Source organism: Nilaparvata lugens, chromosome 5, assembly GCF_014356525.2.
Source record: "Nilaparvata lugens isolate BPH chromosome 5, ASM1435652v1, whole genome shotgun sequence".
Lineage (NCBI taxonomy): Eukaryota > Metazoa > Arthropoda > Insecta > Hemiptera > Delphacidae > Nilaparvata > Nilaparvata lugens.
The window spans coordinates 70,958,489-70,975,205 of NC_052508.1; the positions used below are offsets into that span (position 1 = coordinate 70,958,489).

Consider the following 16,717-nt stretch of genomic DNA (forward strand, 5'->3'; position numbering starts at 1 on the left):
CGGACGGCACGCATCGAACGGATCGGATGATTAGATTTGATGTATTGTTTTCAATTGGAGTGCGCATACCTATCCGCATCGGCATGCGGATACTACCGCACCTACTAAAGGTAGGCGCACACAGATCGTCATCGGACGGACGGCACGCATCGGACGATTAGATTTGCATTGTTTTCAATTGGAGTGCGCATACCTATCCGCATCGGCATGCGCACTCCAATAGAAAACAATGCTTCAAATCTAATCGTCCGATACGTGCCGTCCGTCCGATGACGATCTGTGTGCGCCCACCTTTAGAATGTAATGATAAACGGAGAATGAACTTACTTTAGCTGAATAACTAACAACAGTAATTCTAATTTTCAAGTTTTTAAAATCGTTTAATTCATTATATAAAAAATCAACAGAATCTTATCAGTACAGTATTTCAGCATTTTATACGCATTAAAATAACTAAATACTTATCCGTGTATGAAACACGATTCCAATGTTTACAGAAACCAACAAACTTGCTTAATATGACTTTCTTATTACATGAATTTTTACTAACAATCAGAAACACTTTGAAAACATGAATTTATAGCATTAAGATTTTATTTTTAGATACTACTTGAGTTTGATGGCCCAGTTTGAAGATACGACAAAATGTACATTTTATTTTGATAGTGGTTCATGTGATTAAGTTGGAGGATCACCTTGGACCCGAGGTCATTCTTATGCTAACATCGGGCGAGTCTCTCTCATAGGTGACTTCCATGTCCAGATCGTCATCTTCTTCATCATGAGTGTCGCTCTCTGTCTCGTCATTATCGTCTTCTTCCTCATCGTCTTCCTCTTCTTCATCTTGATTCTGAAGCAATCACATCAAAACTTATTTTTTTTAAATATATATAAATTTAAAAATTCACTACAGGTATCCGATTGAACCTCATTTCGATGGAAATAGAAATTTATTTATTTATTTGGTTATACAATTACAAATAATATGAATATACAGAACAACAGGCGAAGCCCAAAACTATTGTTCCCAAATTTTGATAATAATATGTCCGAAAAAATTGGTTATGTTCTTACTGTAGGAAGTTAAAGTTCAATTTTTGTCCAATTATTTATATTCGAGCTAGAATTTTGAATTTAGAATGATTAGAACACCAAATTATAGTCAAATATTTCACTTAATATCACCGCACTTTGAATAAATTAAGAATAATAAATTACCAGATAAACCGTTTTTAATGGTTTTGAAAGTAGTGTACAAACATTTCCTAAGTAAGAATCACGTAATAAAGTCAGTAGGAATTATAGGACTACAGGGTTGCCGATTCTCTGTTATAAGAGTTCTATTTAAAATATTGAAATGTAAATTCTCTACCTTATCTCTTATCTCTGCTACTTTTAGTACAGTAGCATTTCAAAAATAAATGAATCCAAAGAGCTGTTCTACAACAAGTAGTCAACTAGTCTTACCTCAAAAGCTGTTTTCCCAATAGGTATCACGTCGCAATCTTTTTGACCAAGGCTTGCGAGCTGGAAAAAAATAAAAATTTAACCATAAAACGTCAGTAGAGAACATAACAAAAACATCTTGAAAATCTAAATTTAATAGATGATAATACAGTATTATCATGTGAAATTAATTCTCTGTATTCAAGTTTTCATGGACAAAAATAATGAAATTGCTTTTGTTCTCATTAGGGGCTACCCTCCAAGTAGATAGAGGCCATGACAACCGCACGGAAATACTTACTTATCCTGGCGCTACAGCCCTATGTGGGCTTTGGCCTCCTCCACAATACGCCTCCAAGCTTCTCTATCTCCTGCCTTTTCTTTCCATCCTCTCACTCCAATTACTCTCAAGTCTCTTTCCATATCCTGCATCCATCGTGTCCTAGGTCTCCCTCTTCTTCTCACAGCCTCCAACTTCTCATAGAGCATCGTTCTTGGCATTCTTTCCACTTGTCCAAGCCAATCTATCCTTGAAAAAACGGAGAATATTTAAACCTTGCAGGATTTTTTTCAATTTCAGCATTCTTTCTGATTCTCCACGCCCCATTCTCCTGCACTGGACCATATATTCTCCTAACCAGCTTCGCACGAAAATAGTCAGATGTAAATTATTGAAACAGATGAGTTCACCTTCACATTTAGACGTTGCCAATTCGTCACGTGTATTATATTAATATTGAATCTAAATTTAATTAATTCTCATTTATAACTGCTGTGGGTTGGTGACCAATTTTGGGGGGAAGGAAGAAGTCAGTCTAAAATGGGGGATTTGCACTCCTGAACCTGTGGGGGGGGGGGGGGCTACAACGTGCCACTTCAAAAATGTGTCATCCTTCAAGTGTTTAAGAGTGCACTTGCTCCCTATGCTGTGGAATTGATATGTTGCTCCTTACCTACAGCAGAGAAGCCAACATTTAATGACCACATACTGTGAATTCAGTAGTCTCATCCATGACCAGCACTTGCTGGATAGATTGCGTCAAAATGTAAAAACTTGATAACAAAACCCCAGATCAAGATGGTAGGTCAGTCATAGAACTCAAGAAACACTGAATCGCTAGGGAGTAGAGCGCCAGACTCACAAGCTTCTCACGAAGTGCCCTCTCAAAAATCGTCTCCTCCTGCTTACGGAAATACACTGGCATGTGAATGCCCGATCTGCGAAAGATTCTCAGCCATGGAGAGCTTCTGTTGTCATGAGATTCACATTCGAAGGTCTTAGTGAGATTACAGAGCAACAGGTTGACTGAACTATTCTTCTCGAAAGCCTTATGGTAGCCGTCCACTGGAACCGTATTCAACCGATACGTTCGGCCGTTGGATCGGACGAATCTGCCGGCCGTTGATTCGCCGAATATGGTCGTCCATTGGAATCGTTTATGTCAGTCTAGTTGCCAATTATTGAATCAACTACTATCATAGCCACCAAAATGTTTCGTAAAACAATGATTATATTGAGATTTTGAAAATAGAGCCGGAAAATCCCATTCCATTCGGATCGAAAACTTGATCGGTTGCTAAACCGACTACTAGTCTGTAAAAACTAGTCTCTAAACTTACTAGTCTGTTCCCTAAAGAGGACAACAATGGAGGCAGAGCCAGTAAAGTTCCTGGGCTTCTGGATAGACAGCAGGTTGTGATGGAGCTACCATGTGACAGAAGTCTGCAAGAGATTGTCCGGGGTGATATACCTGCTTAGGAAGCTGAGACATATTGTCTGCAGAGACTACCTGTTATCAGCTTACCAGTCCCTGTTTCACAGTCACATCGGATATGGACTACTGCTGTGGAGACACGCACCTTCTTGTCACGATGTGCTACTACTGCAAAAGAAGGCAATCAGAATCATCTCTTTTGCAGGACATAGAGATCATTGTAGGCCACTTTTCAAGGAACTGAAAATTCTCACCATATACAGTCAGTATGTTCTGTCCTCCTTGATCTATGTCAGGGACAATCAGCATAAGTTGGTGAGAAGAAACGAAATTCACAGCCACAACACTCGCCATGCTACCAATCTGGAAGTTCCTCGCAGCCGGTTGGCCAGGACGCAGAGGAGTTTTCCATCAGCTGCACTAAGATTTTATAACAGACTCCCAATTGAAGTGAGAAATAAACCTCGCACTAGATTCTGCTCTCTCATCAGACAGGCATTAATGAATAGACCAATTTATTCATTGACTGAGCTGGCTGAGGAGCCACTATTTTAAAACTGTTTTATTCATTGACTGAGCTGGCTGAGGAGCCACTATTCTAGAATATTTTAAAACCTTTGACACAGTCTGTCTGGTACCCCCAGTCAAGGACGAAGACATCAAGTATCAAGTATCGGCCGGAGACGGCCGTGCACGGACCTGTTGCAATGGACGAGCATCTATAGCATTCTTCGTTGGGGGATCGTTCGAACGAGTTCGGTAGTTTTCGGCCAATGCTAGTTCGGACGAAATCGGTTCCAGTGGACGGCTCACCTTATGGATATTGTCAGAGTTTAGCTGTGGTGACCGACTTCTCCCTTCTGAAATCATGCTGCATATCTCCCAACAGACCATTCTTTATAGATGATCGCTTCTTTGCATCATCACGACTATAGTGAGGTCCACGTTTTAATGGCAGTATTTAATTAATATTGTTGTTGCTATCCTTGTCTATCATTCGACAAAGCAGATTATAGCTATATCCTTTTCTAGCTCCGCTATGTTGCCAAATCCGTTTTTAAAACAATGTAGAAATATAGTTATTTAAGGCAGACACTGGGCAAAGCTGTTCTTCTATCTTTCTCCACTGCCATTATCATTATAATGCTGACCTCACTATAGTAATGATTATCACAATGCATACAAGTCTAAAACTTCCAGGATCACCCTTCATGAAATGAGGAAATGTTTGCCTTTACTAATTCAAGCGTAGAGGAAATATAGATAGCATAATTCCTTCTTTTAGATAAGTTTATCTTTTCAAAGAGAAAAGATAGCATAAGAACATGGCTGGCATATGTCGTGTATGTTCCAAATTAGAAACTGTTTTTTTTTTGTTAACTCAAGGTGACTACTGTCGTTTATTACTGTTTTGGCCAGGTAAGAGTGTAAGAACGGCACTGTAAACGAGACTATCAGCATTACATAGCTTCACAAAAAAGAACCCGTAGGATTATCTGTCGATTATTACTGTTTTGAACAGGTGAGAGTGTAAGAACGGCAGTGTATGAGAGTGATCAGCATTACATAGCTTCACAAAAAAAAGAACCCCTAGGATTATCGGCTTGAGGGACATTGAAATTTGGAACATAAACATTCATAAAATTTGGAAAAACCCCTTTAACACGGGATATCTTCTCATGCTATCTTTTCTTTATGATACTAGGTACCTTACCTCACATTTACATTCGAACTTCTAACAATTCTTGAAAATGGGTACTGTCTGCTCAGTATATTATGCATCATTGATTCCTATGGATGTTATCACACTAGGGTAGCCAGCGACATAGCCACACTTTGGCTACCGGGCCCCATCGCTACTGGTGAGTTGGTGACCGCTCTTTTTTTCATGCTATATATTATCGCTACTAGCTCTGACAGTCAGTGCATTGTCAGCAACTGTCGCTGACAAAGTTCAGCAGCAGTGTGATTCTTATATTTTTTATTCATGACATGACGCCATCGATCCTACAATTGTGAGTAATGGATGAAGAAGAAGGTATATAGGAAGTCGCCTGGCTGCCTTGTCTAATGCCGCTTCCACGCACTTGCCAAGTGTGTACAAATGACGAAGAGCGCGAGAGTGTGGATGGCTTCTATGTTAATGCTTGCCTTCGCTCCGACTTTTGTCGAGACAAGGCGAACAAAGGTCAGGCCAAGCGGAAGCAAGTAGGCTACCCAGCTGAGAATCCACAAAATATACTCCATTAACACTTTTGTCAGGCACTCGTCACTTTGCAGTGTGGATTGTTGACCAGCTTGGAAAACGATTTGACGAGTTTGGACTAGACACTAATGTGTAGGCTACACTATTGCAAAATGGCCAACAGTGAAGGCGAGCGCTGGCATAGTAGACATCCACTTTCGCGCTCTTTGTCGCATTTACGTGTACACACTTGATAAGTGTGGAAGTTGTATAATAGAAGCGTTACGGTATGATCACATTGGATGCACGCATGCAGATGAGAAACAAAATCTGGAAAGAAACTGGTAACTTGTTTGTCGCTGAGCCCTACAAGCAAGTAAATGCGTTCAGTGTGACTGTTTCTATAGCTCTTTCCAGTTTTTGTTTCTTATCTGCACGCATGTTGATGCAAGTTCTTGCGTGCACTTGTACATAAGTGCATCCAATGTGATCATACCCTTGAACCTAACAATTTCTGCTATCATGGTCATGATAACCTGGTAAAGAGCCCAACATATTAATTTCATTTAGAATCTATTGTTGAAAAGAGGTAAGACTAATTATTAATATTATGATCATCTTACCCAAGATGAATGCTCTTGTTCCAAATGAAATAGTTCAGTTTCATCGTTTCTTGGCTTATCAACGTTGAACCACAATGGGTCTGTAACTTTAGGAGCCAAAGTGGGAAACAAAGGGATCAGCATAATTTATGCTCTTTCAATAACGTGTAGAGCTTGATTGATAAAGAAGATAAAGCTGGAAATTTAAATATCACAATTCAACAACAGTTCCAATAACCTCAAATCAACACTAACAACAGAATAAGAAATAATGCTACCTTGATAATATTGAATTTTGAACAAAGATCCAAAAGGCACTATAATATTTTCTCAGCTGTGAGTCGTCTGTATATCAGCTGTCTTGTGTTTGTAGTTGTAAATAAAAAGTTAGGTTATGTTACAATTTTTACAAATACCCTTGTAATCGAAACACCCATTAACAACGTGATTTCATTTTTTTCTTTCTACATTCCAAACCATTAAAATACGAATCAGATAAACTTGAAAATGACATTGATATAATTTGCTACAGTAACTTTTGTGTAGAGGTAGACTACTTACAAGTAGAGGTAGACCGTTGTAAAATCATGAAGTCAATGAAAGCTGTACAAACTATAAACCTCTTTGTTTCTCGTGAAATAACAAAGATTCCGGTGAGTTATTTTTTCTTATTATATTCAATTTATTCAATCCAAGCATTGTAGGTTTGATTGACAAGAGAGCCTTAAAAGAGTGATAGACATTGAGATGTATGTAAATAAAAAAAATCTAAATTAACAAGAGCAATATAACTTGGGATTTCTTCTTTGATGAAAGAAATACTGTGTCTCAGACCTTGTGTGACCTGAGCAAGGCCTTTGACTTTGTGTTGCATGGGATTGTGCTTGGTAAGAAGGTGTTAGAGATGTTGTTCTCTAGACTGCAAAGTCTTATCGTGAAAACAGATGGCAGTTCCTTTCTCAGGGAGGAGCAAAATCACAGGAATCGCCCTTTAAACATGGTATCCCGTAGGGTTCAGGTTTGGGACCCTTGCTGTTTTTGATAGAGGGGAGAGCATCAACATTTGTAGGTGACACCTTTATATTTTATTCTGTTACAAATCTAACACTAGAGGTAGCAGAAGTTGTTTTTGGTAAAGGAACCAAACAAGCTTCAATTAAATCTTGGTAAGACTCAGAGGCTGCTCTGTTCATTGGCACAGCATAGCCCTGACTCTCAGATTGTGTCCCTCCTTGGACGTATCATTGATACTGTACTCACTTGCAATCGCCATATTGTGGGAATATGTAAGAAGCTGGGGAGAGTGATCTACCTACTTAGGGAGCTCATACAGCTGGTGAGCAGATCCTACCTAATTGTTGTTCACTATGCCCTCTTTCACAGCATCCTGGGCTATGGGCTGCAGCTTTGGGGTGATGCATCTGATTGTCACAACGTTTTATTGACCGAGCGAAGTGAGGTCTAAGATTCAAGTCGACGGTTTGGCATTTCTCTTAATGTTTAAATGTTTGAATATTTATATATTTTGCATTTACGGCTAAACGCGGTAATAGATTTTCATGAAATATGACAGGTATGTTCCTTTTTTAATTGCGCGTCGACTTATATACAAGGTTTTGGAAATTTTGCATTTCAAGGATAATATAAAAGGAAAAAGGAGCCTCCTTCATACGCCAATATTAGAGTAAAAATCTGACTATAGAATTATTCATCATAAATCAGCTGACAAGTGATTACACAGATGTGTGGAGAAGCCATTCTATTGCTGTATTCCCATAAGGTCTATAGTTTCAATCAGTTACTTGTGGATGAGAATACTGCGTGAGGTCTAGATCTAGAAAAGGCCTTTGACAGTCTAGACTGGAGTATTCTAAAAACAGAAATTTGCAAAATAGGAATACGAGGCCAAGCGGGGAAATGGTTGGAGGACTACCTAACAGACAGATACCAGTGCGTGGAGCTTAGATACAAGGACAAAGGCAAAACCATGACCGCCAGATCTCTAGCCCAACCTATGAAAAACGGAGTACCGCAGGGATCTGTGCTGGGACCATTATTATTTCTTATTTACATAAACGGTTTGCCCAAACAACTACCAATGTATTCTAAATGTATTCTATTCGCCGACGACACAACTTTAATCATAAATGGAAAAGACCAGGACGAATTACAATTAAATTATAATACTACCATAGCTTCAACAAAAACAGCCCTGACAAACCTAAGACTCAATATAAACACATCCAAAAGTACAGTAATAAATTTCAATACAAGATCAGCAACCGAAAACCAACTAGATACTGATGAAGAGGTGACAGCTACAGCACGATTCTTGGGAATTACACTTGATGCACACCTAACATGGGATAAACACATTGAAAAGTTGGTAGGTAAACTATCCTCAGCCCTCTATGCCATCAAACGTATAAAGGCAATAGCTGACAAAAAAACTGCTCTGATGGCTTACTACTCGCTATTTGCATCACACATGGGCTATGGAATAATAGCATGGGGAGCAGCCCCGCAGACCTACATTGTGCAAATATTAATTCTCCAAAAGAAAGTAATAAGAATAATAAATGGTTTACCACACGATACACACTGCAAACCATACTTCATACAGGATAGGATCCTCACTGTAATATCTCTATACATACTTAAAGCAATAATACATATAAAAAAATTCAAACCAGACAAGCCACACAGAAGAAATATCCACAAGCACAACACAAGAAGAAAAAATGATCTTGAAATTCCCTACAACAGACTACAAAAATCACAAAAACAGCTAGATTCCTCAGGGTGTATATTTTTCAACTGTCTACCGGATGACCTCAAACAAATTGAATGTCAAAACCAATTCAAAAAGGCTCTCAAAAAGTATCTGACTGAGAACCCTCTGTATTCAATACAAGAATTCATGGAACTAAGCGCTCAACGGAGATTCCGCTGATACCCTAACCTCGCCCTCCTACCTTACCTGACGTGCCCCTGATCTCAATGATATAGGTGGTAAAAATAAAAGTAAAGTAAAGTAAAGTAAGGTCTATTGTTCACAGAACTACTAGTAATGTAGAAGTGAGCAGTCCGCGTCATCATCTCCAGTTGTTACTTGAACACTGCAGACCGCTCTTCAAGTCTACTGGAATAATAACTATTTTTAGTTATTAGTTTTAGTTTTATAAAAAACTTTAATCCCATATCAGTCAATGAAGTTTGTAAATAGTAATTATTACACGCAATAAGCAACTAATTACTTATACCCCAACACATATAATATATAGTGGGGTGTATATTTATTCATTGAAATTATCATTTATTCATTGTTGAAACACCGCTGATTTATGTAGTTATATTACAATACTATATTATCAATATTCTAATGTTGCATTCAATCTTCATTGTAATTAATAAGTTTTCATAATATGTGAAATTTGCTGCATAATTGGCTGTTGTACTGTAATTTATTGTAGATTCGTGTATGAACCAGAATGTATTGTAACTTACTTGAATAAATAAAATTTTGAATTTGAATTTGAATTTGAATTTTTAGCTGTTATACATATTTAAGTGCTCTGCATGTCAAGGTAAATTTTGACGAGTACAACTGAATACACTCACTGAATACACTTATTCTCCACCAAGACCAGCAGGCCGGATAGGTCGAGTAAAGAAAATAAGAATAAACTTTTCTTTAAGTAACTCATGACTATAAACTTGAGTTTTCAAGATGGCATGGTCACTGTGACTCGAATAACTCATGTAACCCATAGAAAAGGTTTTCTTTAAGCCAACACTTTAGGCCAGCTTTTCTCTTTGAGCCAACATGAGCAGAGACTTACATAGTCATAACCATTCCACACAAAATGGTTGCATGTTGTTGACATGCCTTATTACCGACTGAGTATAGTGAGGTCCACGTTATAATGACAGTATTTGATCAACTTTGGTTTTGCTATCCTTGTCTATCATTCGACAAAGACGGTGGTACTATCATTTTCTAGGTCCACAACGATGACAATTATGTTTTTGACAGTGTAGAAATATAATTAATTAATGCAGAGAATCGGCATCGCTATTCTTCTATCTTTATTCACTGCCATTATAACGTGGACCACACTATAGGAGAAGAGACTCATTTACTACTATGGCTCTAAACATTTTCATTAAGCTGCCTATAGTCAGGTCCACGTTATAATGGTACAGTAGTGTTTAATTAGCAATGGTATTGCTATCCTTATCTATCATTCAACAAAGTGGATAGCGCTATCTCTTTCTCGCTTTGCTCTGTTGACAGATCGTCATTTAAAAAATGTAGAATTAATAATTAATTAACAAAATATTCCATCTTAATTATGAAAATTCATTATGGAATTATTGAGCAATATGATTTCTTGCTTAATAAAATGAAATTGATTACTTTAAACGATAATGAACAGTTAATATTACATCAATAAACCTGTATCAGCTATCGTCTATAGAAGGCATTGACAAGACCGAGGATCGGCAACGTTGATCTCCTCACTATAGACAGTTAACAGCCATGAGTAGCGAGGAATTTAGGGTGGAGTTGACGTGTTAGTTTAAAGGAACCCCTTTCTATGGATTACATGAGTTCTTCAAAGTCACAGTCACTATGCCATCTTTGAAACTCAAGTTTAGAGACATGACTTAACTCCAAGAAAAGTTTATTCTTATTTTTCACCACAATCTATCCGGGTCCGCTGGTCTTGGTGAAGAATAAGAGCCGGCTTCCGAGCTCGGGATTCAGCTAAGTTCTAGACTTTAAAAAGATGGAGTCAGAAAATTGGCGTAGTCTCAGTTTTCTATAAAAATCTTTATTTTCTCATTTCTATAACGAGTATAACCTAATATTAGAAACTATTTTCCTTGACGAAATGAAGCATTCCCAAATAATTCGAAATAACGGGAACTTTACACAATTCTCTCTTTATTTTATTTTGTGTTAAATTTTCTAGTTTTTCAAAATTTAATTTAAACGTGGACTGCGACTACGCCCCGTTTCGGAAAGCCAATTTTCTGACTCCAGTTGTTTAAAGTCTAGAATTTAGCTAAATCCCGAGCTCGAAAACCGACCCTTAAGCTGCGTTCACACCGGACTTAATAACACGAGTTATTAACTTGACTGAATCGTCAAAAATTTCTCTTGACAAAAGTTTAATAACTCATGTTTTCAACAGAAAATTCCTTGTTATTAACAAGATCTTGTTATCAATATAATTGACTTCCATATGATTTCATTTAACGAGACTATTCATATGATAATATAACAGCCGGAATAAAAAGCAAAAAATTGTCTTCAAATTTGAATTGAAACATGTGTGTGATCATTAAAATAATGATCTTCATCTGATCTAATGTAGATATATAATGTAGGGTAGGGATGCTGGGCGAGCGGGTTGCGGGGAAGATAGTAACCCTGTTATTAACAAAAGTTACCGACTCTCGATGGATAACATAAATCTTGTTAATAACAAGGAATTTTCTGTTGAAAACACGAGTTATCAACTTTTTTCAAGAGAATTTTTTGTCGATTCAGTCAAGTTGACAACTTTTTATTAATAACTCATGTTATCAACTCCGATGTAAACGCAACTCAACATGATGTTATTAACTTTTGTAATTAACATCAGTTGATAACAAAAATGTTAAAAACTTGTGTTATTAACTCCGGTGTAAACGCAGCTTAGTGTATAGATGAGTACTTATAACATACCGTATATGGAGTACGTATAGAAATGAGCGTCCACCAATAAAAATAAATATACATGTTAGATTATGTTTATAGTCAGGGCTGCTCTGAAAAGTACCTGAATAATAATTAAAAATTACAATTCCCATCATTCTGTTATTCTATTTATTATTAATTTTAATAATAAACTATAAATAATAGAATAACAGAATGATTGTAATTTTTATTCTCCAATGTTGTTTTCCATCACGAACTGCTTATTATTAAATTACTTTTTGCTTTTAGAAAAAAACGACTAGCAGTCAGATAGTCGTCTATCTAATCGTTTTTTCTAAAAGCAAAAAGTGATGTAATTTTTAATTATTATTCAGGTCCTTTCAGAGCAGTCCTGTCTATAAACATAATCAAAAATATTTTCTTATTGGTGGACGCTCATTTAATAAGCTGATAATAGTTGGATATTTATTATTTTCCTCAGCAACTTTATACTCAAAAATGCTATAAAGCAACTGATGCTATGGAGGAAAAGAGGAGAGCTGCATTAATGGCAAGAAATCTTCCTAAACAAAAACCCATTCCTGGCGTACAGCACATCTTACTCATTGCATCCGGAAAAGGTGGAGTCGGAAAATCGACAACTGCAGGTGGGATATTTCAATTTTTTGATAGCTGTAAAGCACCAAATAGACACTCAATATTATTTTACAATACAGTAAGTACCTACATCAGACCTCAGCGTATATGATGTGTTTATTATAATATAATAATTGTTTTGCATGATTTTATAAGTAGGCTCTCATCATCAAGTGAAGAAGATGTCACTTGAGGGATTAGGTTTATTAATTAACCTGTTCCGGTACCTATCTCTTTCTTGGTCTCCCTACATCTCTTTTTCCAGTAGGTCTATAGTTTTGGACTACAACGGGCATTCTTCCAGGTTGCATTCTATCCAAATGACTGCACCAGTTGCGTCTATTTTGAATAATTCTTTCATGCACAGGAGCATTTTCAATATTGTTCCGCAACCCAGTTCCGTTTTCTAGGTTTAGCAATTTTGTTTCCGATAGTCCTGTCCATCCCGAGGCTGTTTTGGGTACTGCAATTTCGGGTTTATTCCCTGGAGTATCAGCCGCCCAATCTGGGTACAGACGCTTCTGAAAGTAGTGAGAGAAATGATCATTTGAGAAAAGAATAACCAGAGTGGTCGGATAGGACAGAGAAAGGATGTAGTGCGCGACAATTGGAACAGCGAATGTTCACCCTTTTGAAACGAGGTGACCCCGCCATACAGTTGGTCGCGCACTGACGAGAATGGCACAAAGCTGAGTCAATGGAAAGGTGCCATTCTTGAAAATAAAGAAGTTCCAAAGCATGTGGAAGAAGAAGAAGAAGGGAGGAGGAATAAGGGCTTTGGAAAGTGGTTCCCTTTTAGTCGCCTCTTACGAACAAGCAAGGATTACTGTGGGTACAATTCTACTTCCCCTACCACACTGGGGGAATAAGTGGGTTCTTGTATTATATAATGATATTGAGCGTCTATGGGTCGCTTAAAATATTATGCAATACCTCTATTGGTTCCATAATTCTTTCTTGAAATATTTTAAATAAATATGTATTGGGGTGACCACCAACCCCCAAGACGCACCCCCTAAATTCAGATAAAAAATCATCACCCGCCCCTATACGAAAACAATTTCATCAGTACTCATTTTAATCACTCTGATTATTCTGGACCCCCATGATTTGATTTGAGCCCCTCACCCCCAAGAATTTTGAGGACGCAGTCTGCGGTCTCCAAACCTTTAAAGTTTAAAGAATTCTTTATCTTTGTAGATTTATTATAATACATTACTCTTCATGAAATCTAGGCTGCCATAATGAAACTTATTTTTAAATCTTCAAACATAGGTAGACCTCTCATCTTGAGCGTTCTCAGACATTAACGAAACATCGTTTCTCAGACACATCGTAAAAAATCCGAGCCCTGGCAATCTCAGATTATGCATTATATAGTCCAGTCAATATAGAAATAAAAAAGGGGGTGTGCTTGCAATTTATATTGTAGTTCTGATTTTTTGATATATTATTTGAGTACATAAGAGAAGTCCAGAACCAATTTCTTCATGCAAAATTTCCTTGTGCTAGATACAGAGTGGCCCAAAAACCTCATATTTTCAGCTCATTTTCCGGTTTTTAGCTATTTCTGCCAAATCTCGAAATCGGACAGAAAAATTTGCTCTCGCCTTTTTCTAGCATTGTGTCAAAAGCTATAAGTGTTTGAAATTTTGATCCTTGAGGTGTCCTTAAGTGCGCCTCTCCACTAGGAAATACTGAAATGAAGTGCATCTAGCGGGTGATTCTCATAGAACATAGTCGCATGAACTCATGTCATTGTGCGAAATATCAATGTGAGGACAATGTAGTTGTATGATGGTTGAAGCTGAACATTAATTGTAGAAATTTTCATGCTCAATCTACTCCACTTGTTTTTTTTGTTTCAATTGTATCTGAAGCCTGATAATTGGGAATCTATCTGCATTGATGGGGTGGAGTTCCTGAAATTTTTACAGATATGGGACTTGTGGCAGTTGATAGAGCTTATTGATGACTATTTTAGGTATGAATTTGATCAAAATCGTTGGAGCCATTTTCGAGAAAATCGCGAAAAACTCTGTTTTTGACATTTTCGCCATTTTAGCCGCCATCTTGAATTGCATTTGATCGAAATTGTTCGTGTCGGATACTTATAGTGTAAGGACCTTAAGTTCCAAATTTCAAGTCATTCCGTTAATTGGGAGATGAGATATGTAGACAGACGCACATATACTCATACTTTCCTTACTTATGGTAATAAGGCAAGGAAAGTAATAAACTTTTTACTGTGATATTGTTCATAGTTTTTCGATTTGTATATCATCAAGCTATGAAAATGAAAAGTTTTATCAGGTAATGTTTTTTTCTGATCATTACTTTTTGAGATATGAGCGCCTAAAGTTTAAATTTTTGGGACAGAACATTTCAAATTCGGTAAGAGATAAATCCATGAGATTTAGAGGAGGAGGCTTCATGGTATTGTTGATCTAGTAAAACAAAAAATTTCTGACAATATTTATTCTTAAGAGAGTTGTTCAATTTACTAAAAAAATAATAACTTTTAGTTGAGTTATTCTTGGTAAATTGAATAACTTTCTCAAAAGTTGATATTTTCAGAAATTTTTTTACTAGATCAACAATACCATGAAGCCTCCTCCTCTAAATCTCATGGATTTATATTATCTTACCGAATTTTAAATGTTCTGTCCGAAAAATTCAAACCTCAGGCGCTCATATCTCAAAAATTAATGATCAGAAAAAAAACGTTTTCCTTAGAAAACTTTTTCATTTTGATAGCTTGATGATATACAAATCGAAAAACTTTGAAAAATATCACCAGTAGAAAGTTTACTTTTAGCCTTTGCACAGCCTTAACTGATCATTATTGTTGAAAATAGTTAATCATATTTTATTTGTCAAGAAAATATATTTTTTCAAGATGTAATTATAAATTTTTATGATTGAGATTAAATATTTTGTCAATTACTTAAATTTCTACATTGTTGATAAACGATGTGGCAACATCACAATGCGTGAAAGAGATGGTGCCATCTGTTTTGTTGAACGATAGACAAGGATAGCAACTCCATTGCAAATCACACACTGTCATTATAACGTGGACCTCACTATAGACCTCACATTTTGAGCGTTCTCAGACATTAACGATGTACCGTCTTACAAACCTTTATTTGGACAATTTATTTTATGAAATTGGGATGAAAAGAAGTTTTGGACTGTAGTTTCTTTCTTTGTCCTTAAGTTGATTGTAAATTATAAATAAATAAATAAAGCCTTAGACTGTGTATTCTAAATTAAGGTTTGAAACAGTTTTGGACAAATGCCTGTTGTTTATACCTGAATTGTATTTGCATATAAATAAATAAATAAAACCCAAGCCCTGGCAATCTCAGATTATGCGGTAATGCATTAAACATAGGCAATCAATTGAATTTGTGTGAAATTTATCATAAATTATATTGTGTTCTACACTGCTCACATTTTCAATATCAAGTTGTATGTTTTCCTTTTTCAGTCAATTTGGCCACAGCTCTAGCGTCTATCAAGCCGAGCCTGAATATTGGACTTTTGGATGCTGATGTGTATGGCCCTTCTATACCACTCATGATGAACCTCAATGAATCACCATACCTCAATGAAGGTCTTACTAATTTACTGACTGAAGGTTATTTCCATACATACATTGTAATGATTAAGTTTCACGTGATTGAATAATAATCTCCAAAATTGAAATTATCTTTATGCTTCTTCTTAGAAAGTATAAACAATATACAAAATGTTAACTTTTAATATACAATTTGCATATACAGAAGTTGAAGAAGGTCCCTCACATGCATGGGAACAGCCTGTGTGCGAGGAATTATCATTCACAGGTTTTTTTTAGAAAAGTAAACTGTACTCAACTACATTCACTAACCATAACCCATGGCCCACGTTATAATGGCAGTGTTTGATTAGCAATGGTATTGCTGTCCTTGTCTATCATTCAAAAAGCGAATCTATTATAAATAAATACTATTCATAAATGTGGGTTACGTGGAAGAGGGAGCTCTTATTGTCTCAACTTCACTCACATCTCTTGTAATGATTTAAGTGTAAAAATCTGGTGTGGCGCACTCACACAACTTTCCTTGCCGTTATGAAAATTGATCACCTGACGCTAGTGTTCCCGCGCATCACAGTCTACTATTCAAAGATTTGAGCCAGCTGGTGACAGGGCAATAACGCTGAAGACACACATGAGGTCTGCTATCTCTTCATAGTGAATGATTTAATAGAATCAACAATAATTTGCTATTGAATAATCACATTTTCTCGAATTTAAGCTTATTTTCAATTTTAGGTGAAAATGTTACTGAACATTAATTGTAGAGATTTTCATGCTCAATCTACTCCACTTGATTTTTTTTGTTTCAATTGTATCTGAAGCCTGATAATTGGGAAT

At 36.6% G+C, this 16,717-nt stretch overlaps 1 protein-coding gene across 1 annotated transcript; it reads right to left on the reverse strand.

Moving 5' to 3' along the window:
- Positions 1-353: 353 nt before the first annotated feature.
- Positions 354-6,320, reverse strand: LOC120351504 (anaphase-promoting complex subunit 15B-like). The gene is made up of 3 exons (XM_039429224.1): positions 5,970-6,320; positions 1,468-1,527; positions 354-850 (listed from the first exon to the last, which is right to left on the reverse strand). Exons 1-3 carry the CDS (start codon positions 6,090-6,092, stop codon positions 692-694), a joined length of 342 nt encoding a protein of 113 aa, XP_039285158.1. The 5' UTR covers positions 6,093-6,320; the 3' UTR covers positions 354-691.
- Between the last annotated feature and the right edge of the window lie 10,397 nt (positions 6,321-16,717).